General features: G+C 39.0%; 2 protein-coding genes across 2 annotated transcripts in view; both read left to right on the top strand.

The window, feature by feature from the left end:
* Nucleotides 1-1,108, top strand: part of LOC106456241 (integumentary mucin A.1-like) — a 6,000-nt gene extending 4,892 nt beyond the window's left edge. The window contains exon 6 of the mRNA XM_013911428.1: nucleotides 1,095-1,108. Coding sequence (XP_013766882.1) covers nucleotides 1,095-1,108 — 14 coding nt within the window. The remainder of the gene's footprint in view (nucleotides 1-1,094) is intronic.
* On the top strand, nucleotides 7-9,104 carry LOC102192605 (G-protein coupled receptor 64). Its single transcript, XM_005735410.1, has 26 exons — nucleotides 7-240; nucleotides 1,027-1,066; nucleotides 1,149-1,186; nucleotides 1,267-1,397; nucleotides 1,484-1,562; nucleotides 1,698-1,756; nucleotides 2,398-2,448; nucleotides 2,554-2,621; nucleotides 2,749-2,783; nucleotides 2,885-2,924; nucleotides 3,410-3,444; nucleotides 3,566-3,600; nucleotides 3,821-3,935; nucleotides 4,045-4,466; nucleotides 4,554-4,758; nucleotides 5,042-5,198; nucleotides 5,896-6,060; nucleotides 6,203-6,325; nucleotides 6,645-6,690; nucleotides 6,777-6,880; nucleotides 6,978-7,102; nucleotides 7,246-7,617; nucleotides 7,721-8,004; nucleotides 8,263-8,364; nucleotides 8,729-8,875; nucleotides 8,975-9,104. The coding sequence occupies exons 3-26, from the start codon at nucleotides 1,152-1,154 to the stop codon at nucleotides 9,076-9,078; spliced, it is 3,039 nt and encodes a 1,012-aa protein (XP_005735467.1). The 5' UTR covers nucleotides 7-240; nucleotides 1,027-1,066; nucleotides 1,149-1,151; the 3' UTR covers nucleotides 9,079-9,104.
* Nucleotides 9,105-9,141: the final 37 nt, after the last annotated feature.

The raw sequence follows: 9,141 nt of genomic DNA, 5'->3' as shown, positions 1-9,141 counted from the left end.
CTTCACAACCACTGCAACAACATTACAAGGCAACGGGACGACTACAGCAGCAACACCAACAGGAGGCAACTTCACAACCACTGCAACAACATTACTAGGCAACGGGACTACTACAGCAGCAACACCACCAACGGGAGGCAACTTCACAACCACTACAACACCATTAGCAAGAAAAAGAAAACGGAAAAGAAGCTTGATACGTGTAGCTCGGGACGTTAGTGGAAATGGGACACAAAGCAGGTATGAGTGCAACTATTTCTATCAAATAAATGAACAGATGGAAAATGAGATTATGAATTTTCATGGAGCACTTTCTGTAATATATTGTGGCAACTGTGTTGTCGAACCCACACTGTGAAGATTTGTTACGTTTATCATTTAAGGTGAGATTACATTCAGAGTTATTGTAGTTTTGTATTTTTAAAATGTGTTTTTATTGTTATTTCATTTTCGACTTTTTGTTTTAAATCAGTTTAGTTTCACTTAGTTTCTTTGTTTTTTCATTTCAGTTTAGTTTTTGTAAAAATATTTTGTTTTAGTTTAGTTTTTATTAATTTCATTCTTAGTTTAACATTTTTACCAAACTAAAAAAAAGCTCAAACTAAGATTTTTTATTTTATTTTAGTTCGATTTCCAAGTTAACAAAATCTTTTCAGCTAGTTTTTCATTTTTTCACATTTTTTACTTTTATTCTAGTCATGTTATAGTTTATTATTGTTAACAAAAAGTTTTTTTCACATCTGCTTTTACTTTAGTTTTAGTTTAGTTTTAACTTTGATTATTTCCTTTGCTGACAGCAGCCAAAAGTTGCAGCTAATGAGATGCCTGCACACTGAATTTCCAATATTTCCCCCCTCTTGAATCCCCTTGAATAAGCATTAAGCAAAATAAGCAACGCTTGTTTGACTTTTTCATAAAGCTGGAGATCATATGAGCAGTTGCACAATCAGTCCTAATTCCACTGAGATGACGAATCATATCAGTTAGTCCTGACACCCATTAACCTTATCTCCATTTACTTTTCAGTTCGAACACTAATGTCATAAATACAACGGGCCTATTTCAAGTGAGTGAGCACATAATTGTGTCTGTAGGTTTCTGTAAATGAAAAAGATCACTTGAATTTAGCCTGATTTGTGTTTTACCAGGGAATGGAAGTGTCATGCGTGACAAAAACTGAAATAAGGTAAGTGAAGTAAAGACATTCAAGTCATTGAAATAAGCTTATCTCATGATCCCTACATTAACACTGATCTTATGCTGCAGAAACACCACGTGCTCTGTGACGCTGAAGCTGAGTCAGGCGGTGTCTTCATGTTGTATCCTCCGCACTCTCTGCGCAGCCACTAACACTTCATCTGATTTTTACGTGCTGGGGAAAAAGGCAGATAGAGTGGGTGAGTGATGCATAGTTACCTACCTGATACGTTTGCAGGATGTTATAAAAGTAACAATGTAATAAATCCTCTGTGTCGCTTAACAGGTCAGCTTCAAAATGTGTGCAATAACAGCAGCACAGTAGAAAACAGCTGCATTTACACTGGTCAAGACAACGCAGCATGGTAAGATCCTCAGTACGGGCAGTCTGTGCTTTCCCAAGTGCTAAATGTTAACTGATTAATCAAAGATAAATTATACTTTTTAAATTCATACTTTAGTTTTGTGAAATTTCATGTTTGTTTGTTTGTTTTTTACAGTAATGAGTCTGCAGCTGCATATGTGGTTCCACCAAGTAATTCAACTAACTGCAGTGCAGGTGAGCTCCAAACTATTCAATGTAAGCATAGTTAAGCTCAGTTTAAATGGACCAACCATGAAAACAAACAAACAACATCATTGCATCAATACATGAATTAGACTGTTACTGCTACTGAAACCTGATGAAGCAACACACTTGTGTTAAAAGACACCAGGAAGTACTTCAGGGCATGTCAGGAAACACACATTTCAAAAGAATAATATTAATTAAGTCTCAGTTACAGTTAACATTATACCTGGATATCAAATCGTGTGGACACGCTACAGAGCATTTGAGGATTATATAGGATTAATTGTTCTGTGAGTGTTTTAGCAGATGCCTAAAAATAGAAAATGGTTAAAAACCCTGTTCTGTACAAAGCATCTGGTTAATTTAGCTTATCATAATAGCTGGAAACATAAGGAAACTCATTAAGCCTTTGATTGCATGCCAGGTTAGCCAGCAGCTCGGGGTTGCTTCATACTTGCAACACAGACAATTAAAAACTGAACAAATAAGATTGTAAAAAAGCAAAATGCACAAGATTCTTCTAAATATTTTTTCTAAATGTATTTTTCCCTTAAAGTGTAAAAGTAGAGTCTTGAAGGTGCCTTGATTCGATCCACACTGTAAACCATCATGCTTTGACTTTGTTTCAGGCAACATCACCACGAGCAACTGCAACTGCTCCGACTACTGCAGTGGATCAGGTTAGTGTCACCTATCAAAACCATTTGCATTATGATGTAAATCACACAGTCTGAAAGCGTGGTGACTTGATTATCTTTCCTTTTTTTTGTTTCTTTGTTTCTTAGATGCATACTACACTTTTAACATTTCCATACAAGATCCCAATATAAACTATTTAAATGTCACCAACCTGGTAATCTTCCATTCACACAGAACACAAATACATATAAATAAACAAATCATTAATGTAAAAATCATATGAATAAATTCTTGGAGCATCAATGAATCATTAATATCTTCAACTTTAACAAATTTCTCAGCTGCGACAGCTTCTACCTTGCTCTCCAAGTGTAGAGTAAGTTTTGTTTTTTGTCACCAGTTTTTAAATAAATAAATAACTTTTTATCACATGTAAAATACAAAAAATAATAACAATCTTGTAATATTCCCTTGCAGAAGTCCATGTCCAGTGTCCATTACTGCATCTGAGTACAAGGTATTCAACCACCAAATTATGATATTATTGCCTTCATGTTTTTCTATCTCTGTTATGATGATTTAGGGCAAAAGCAAGTTTTCAAAATGTAAGTAAGGCATTTAGGTTGCATTAGGGAAAAAGATAACCTTAAAAAAATCAATTAAACTGAATTTAATTTCTTTATTTGACTTAAAGGAGATTCAATCTATTCATCTAGATTAACATCTTTTGAGTTGTTCATTTTTGAAGATATCAGCTGTAGAGATGTCATTTTGTCAGTAATGAATTTTTGAACATTACTGACTTTTACCCCAAAAATACTCCAGTTTCACATGACAAGAAACTCACCATATAATGGCATCACACAGGAAAAATATAGTTTATGTCCAAAGGAATTTGCATTTCATGTGTTATTATTATATTAACACATTAAAAATGTTTTAGTAGTTTCCTTTATTACGATCATTTAAAGTTATTTTTCTAAAACTGACATTTCTACACAGGACGCAAACGTGGCATGTGCAAGCACGTCAACAAAGTGAGTCCAGCTATGTTAGAACTTTTGTCTAAAACTCACATTAAATCTCGCTGATGCATCTGTTGCATTTGAACACTAGGCTAAAATTGTTGTTGTTGTCTTTTTGTTTTTTCCGTTATAGCCTTCAAAGCTGTAGCGTGATTCTGGCCTTTGCCCGTGAGTTCCCCGTCTGTGATGTAGCAAATGCTGTGGTGTATCTGCTTCAGTCTAAGGAACAAATCAGTTTCAGCGGGCATGTGATCCGAGCGGGTGTGTATACTAACCAAAATAAAACAAGATGAGGACTGAAATATCAGCTCAAGCGGTCAAAAAAATAAGTGACGACTTGTGCAAAGCTTGTGCAAAGCTTCTCATTGGTGCTTTTGTGTTTCCACAGCAATTTGTGGAAATTTACAAGCCAATGTCAGCCTGCAGTCTGAGTTCACATGGGTCAGCACGGACATAAAGCCTGCAGATTTCTGTGCTGCAGCAAAGTCTAGCAACCTCACTTGGTTTGTATGACCTTAATATCCTGCACACTAACCACATTTATACAAAATGTGCTGCAACAGATCAAAAGGATCCAAAGTAAAATGTTACTTCTTTATTTCTTTTTAATAGTCAAAAACAAAACAATGTGGTTATGCAGCTGCAGGACAGTTGTGATCTTCAAAACGTGTCTACCACCACAACCAGCCCAAATGTGACAACCGTGCAACCAAACAGCACTGCCACCAGCACCACCAACAACAGCACTGCCACTACCACCAGCTCTGCTAATAGCACTACAATTGCTGTAAATGCAACTTCAATGCCGCTGAATACAACACAAGGAGTGAATCTAACCACCACCACCAGTGCTGCTAATGTCTCAGTGCCAGCAACAGTCAACACTACTACAACTACAGCTATCACTACCGCTAATAACTCAAGTACGGGTAACACAACTACAACCAAGTCTCCTACACTCACCGTTACTACAGCCACCACAAATCCGAACACTTCTGTGACGACAACTGGAAGTACAACAACAAATTCGTCAGGTTTGTGATCACTTCAGTTGCGTGCACATCTCTGTGGCAATGCTTTCCTTATCATAGCGTCACTGTCTCGTCAAATTGTGTTGACAGCAGCTGAGGCCCAAGCCAACGCACTGCTTGACGAGACGAAAGACGTGTCCAAACTGAACTCCAGCCAGGTGAATCAGCTGGTGTCTAAGCTGGAGGCTCTGTTATCAGGCCCAAATGTCAGCATAGGGCTGGGGAACACATCAGTCAACATTGTCAGCAATCTCCTGGGTGCTTCTCCATCTGTGCTGTCACAGTCCTCCAACAGGTTACAGATTTATTTATTTATTGTGGTCTTTTCACATTATTATTTCATGGGGTGGACAATGCATTTGATCCATACTGTTTTTATTTTTATTTTACTCACAACAATAACCAGATATGGGCTCTAAAGAACACCAACAAAAGCCCAGTTTTCCTCTTCCATCCATAGGAGGACAAAACACCTCAATTACAACTCTTATTTTCATTTTTTTTTAACCAGTAATATTGCTTCTTGTTGTAATTAAAGAAATGACACGTACTATTATTTATTCATTTATTCTCACCAGGATAATAGGGATCGTTGATACAGTGGGGCTCAAGCTGGTTGTTGGAGGGACGGCTCAGACCATTTTGTCCCCGGCTGTTGCTCTGTCAGTGAAACCAGCAGATGGCGCCAACTTTCAGAAAACAACTTTTTCCATCTCAAGCCCCACCAATGTGGAGGTAGGGAAGAATAACTTTCACTTTTGTACAAGTGCTTTGTGTCTCATATAACACAGCATTTCCAGCTTTGTCTAGAGAAGCCTGTAGAAGATATTTAGTTCCTTTTTACTGTCGATTAAATTTTTTATGATTATTTTAATAGGGAGGTTGGAGTAATTGTTTTAGGTTGTAATTGGCATATTTAAAAGAAGAAGAAGAATATACTAACTCAGATTTTGTGTATTTTGTGTATTTGCATGTGTAGTTCAGATTAAACTAAATTTAAAACGACATTTATTTATTTCAGCTTTTCAGAGTAAAGTGGTTCAGTCAAAAACAGGATCAATTCATAAAATACAACAAATTGGTTTAATCGTGTGACTTGTTTTTCTTTTAAAAACACAACCAGGTGATCTAGGTCAGAAATTCTGACAGTTTCTTTTCCTCACAATGACATGACATGATTTTTCAGTAAATCCCTGGATTACACTTGTGAATGTGGGTGTAATACTAAATGTTTTGAAGAATAAGCAGCCATTTTTGCCACTATTTGGAAGAACAAAGCTGCTCCTCCAAATAGTGATCTCTAGTAGAGAGACGCCAGTTGCCCCAAATAGAAAACAGGGTAAAAAAAACCCAAACAAAAAAAAAAAACAAAAAAAAAAAACAACTCTCGGATGATCGAGTCTGTTAAGCTTGAGGCCCATATGTGTTACAGGTCCGTGGGAATCCCAGACTGAGAAGGAGCGTGACAACAAACTCCTCGATCCCTCAGGGCTCCGTCACGCTGCCTGCCTCTCTCACTCAGAATCTCACATCTCAGGAACAGCAGCAAGTCTCCAGAGTTCAGTTCAATTTCTACCAGAAGAGCACCGTATTCCAGGTCTGACAGTTCAACCAGCAGCCCCCTTCTTATTCACCACTAACAAAAACGCCAACTTACATTATTTTTAATGTAGTGTTTTAAATCTGATACTTACACACTCTTTACAAACTTGTTTTGTTGTCTCTAAATGGCTACACAGGACAAATCCCTGGGAGTACGCAGGCTTAACAGCGGGATCCTAGGAGCAAGTGTCGCCAACCTGTCAATCACAGGACTCCGAGACAATGTTATAATCACCCTAAAAAACCAAGAGCCTATTCCGGTAAGCCTGGTTTCACCAACTGTCATTTAAAGGCAAATTAAAAGGAAATGGTTGTGTCCTCACAGAGAAATTTACTTCTGGAGGAAGCATTGCCTAAGGGCTTCGGCTACAGGTATAACCAGACAAACCAAGCCAGTTTGTAGCAGCGCACACATGCCGGAGCTATACGACCGAGCTACACATGTGTGTGTGGTTAAATGTAGGAGCAATAGGCCACAAACATGCTGTAAAAGCAACACATCCTTAACAGAGAGAGAGAGATAGAGAGAAAACTATCATGTGCAATTAAAGATGATAAACTCTTTTTCTCAAATTACAGGCAAATTTTGTGGCAACGTGTGTTTTCTGGGACTTTGCATTAAATGGTAAGTTGTCCAGCCATGAGTTAAGAGCTTCAGTGAACACAAACAGACGTGTAAAAACACGAGTCGTGTTTGTTTTCTGCCCACAGATGGATCGGGTGGCTGGAGTTCAAATGGCTGTTCTGTCCAAAATAGCACGGACAGTGAGACAATTTGTGGCTGCAACCATTTAACCAGTTTTGCCATCCTGCTGGTAAGATCACCAAAATACATTTTGTCATGTATGTTGTCATGTTTGGTTATTATTCATTAGAATAATAACACTTTTGGGGGGCATCTCCTTCATAAAGGACCTCTCCAGGCAGCCTATAACCAGTCGTGTCCAGAGCACCATCCTTACCTTTATCACATACATTGGCTGTGGAATCTCTGCTATCTTCCTGGCTGTCACCATCCTCACCTACTTGGCCTTTGGGTACGTATAGAAATCCAGAAAATAGATGATCTAGATCTGTTATTCATTACTTATTGCTAAAGCTCTATGAATTTTTTTATTTATTTATTTTTTGCTCGCTGAGGTATTTTTTACATGTTGTCTTCATAATTTCGCCTAAACAGCAAGTTGCGCAAAGACATCCCATCCAAAATCCTGATCCAGCTGTGCTTTGCGCTGCTCCTGCTGAATCTGGTCTTCCTGGTGGACGCCTGGCTGGCGCTCTACCCAGACGCCGTGGGCCTTTGCATTTCCACTGCCTGGTTCCTTCACTACTTCTTGCTAGCTGCCTTCACATGGATGGGTCTCGAGGCCGTCCACATGTACGTGGCACTTGTGAAAGTCTTCAACGTCAATGTATCGCACTACATGCTGAAGTTCTCGCTGGCTGGATGGGGTATCCCGATGATCGTGGTCATTATTGTCATTGCAATTGACAAAAACAACTACGGTCTCATTTCCTATGGAAGGTTTAGTGATGGCACTACTGATGAGTTGTGAGTACTTTATTTGTAATCTCATTATTGCACATTATCCTACATAAAATCCATGATATAAAACCTCAGAACAACCTTTAATTCTCCTCCGACTCTCCCACAGCTGCTGGCTGAAAAATGACATCGCCTTCTACGTGGCAGTGGTGGCCTATTTCTGCGTCATTTTTATATTTAACTTCATCATGTTTATTGTAGTTATGGTCCAGCTGTGCCGGATAAAAAAACAAAACCCTCAAAATCTCCAGCACCGCAGCACACTGCAGGATGTGCGCAGTGTGTTGGGGATAACCATCCTGCTAGGCCTCACGTGGGGCTTTGCCTTTTTTGCCTGGGGGCCCGTTAACCTGGCGTTCATGTACCTCTTTGCCATCTGTAACTCCCTGCAAGGTGAGCTGACATTTTCTGAGCTGGTTTGTGAAATAATGGTGATTTCACTCAAATCTGGTCAGTTTACATAGTAATTCTGCAGTTTTCCTTTCTTTTGTCCTCAATTTTAACCAGTTTTTATTGACGTCATCCTCTTCTCTCATTTTAACAACAAAAATACAATCGCATCTTTTTCTCTAATTGGTTTTTAAATGCTCCTCTAAGTAACAGTGTACTGCACTGTGAAACGTGGCATTAACAAACACGCTTGTTTTGTAGGTTTCTTTATATTCGTGTTCCACTGTGCAGTGAAGGAAACCGTGAGGAGGCAGTGGAGGATCTATCTGTGCTGCGGCAAAATGAGACTATCTGAGAACTCAGGTTAGCGGTGTTCGTTTTATACTGTGTGCCTCAAACTGGTGAAGGTTACTCCTTTATTTGGTTTCATTTAAGAAATAAGTTTATCGACTGTGGGATTGCGTGGGTTCTATCCGGGTACACGTAGACATGCAGTTAGTGGGGTTAGCTGAATTGGTAATTCTAACTTGTCCATAGGTGAATGTGAGTTCAAATGGTTGCCTGTCTCTATGTGTTAGTCATGCAACAGACTGGTGACCTGTCCGTACCCTGCCTCCTGCCCTAAGACAGCTGGGATAGGCTCCAGCGGAAGAGAATGGATGGACTGTGCGATAATTGCAATTCACAATCACGTTTACCTTCATCATGTGGGTCTTTTTTTTAACAGAATGGAGTCGCACTGCAACACAGAAGACGGCAAAGAAGTCATCGCTGACCAACAACACATCTCTTCATTCCAGTACCTCACGTGGCAATAACTCTTCCAGCTCCTCTTTCCTCAACAGTGACATTTCAGAACAGAGTGATGGGATCGGTAGGAACTGACATTTTTGCGTTTCTTCTGTCATTGCTGCAACTCTTAGAATATATCAATTTCCCTTTTTGAAATAATGACAGTAGCACTGTTTTACAGGTAGCCCATATGCAGACAGAGTAATCACAGCAGATGAAGACTCAAATATGGATGTGGTCCTCAACGAGATCAACATGCGGCACAGACACTCACAAACTTCTTGATAGTGGAGGGACAAAGCCGCCTCTCTCAGCGCTCTTATTTATATTTATAAATATATATATATA

Source organism: Pundamilia nyererei, unplaced genomic scaffold (assembly GCF_000239375.1).
Source record: "Pundamilia nyererei isolate P.nyererei 1_Seehausen unplaced genomic scaffold, PunNye1.0 scaffold00064, whole genome shotgun sequence".
Lineage (NCBI taxonomy): Eukaryota > Metazoa > Chordata > Actinopteri > Cichliformes > Cichlidae > Pundamilia > Pundamilia nyererei.
Note: the sequence above shows the minus strand (reverse complement) of the source record. Positions and strands in the feature narration are given on the sequence as shown.

What these genes read in the sequence shown, in the direction of transcription:
- LOC102192605 (XM_005735410.1), top strand. Translation starts at nt 1,152, where the DNA reads ATGGAAGTGTCATGCGTGACAAAAACTGAAATAAG. An exon ending in GAAAAAGGCAGATAGAGTGG is followed by an intron (nt 1,398 to 1,483) that starts GTGAGTGATGCA and finishes GTCGCTTAACAG; the next exon opens with GTCAGCTTCAAAATGTGTGC. An exon ending in CTGGGACTTTGCATTAAATG is followed by an intron (nt 6,691 to 6,776) that starts GTAAGTTGTCCA and finishes TTCTGCCCACAG; the next exon opens with ATGGATCGGGTGGCTGGAGT.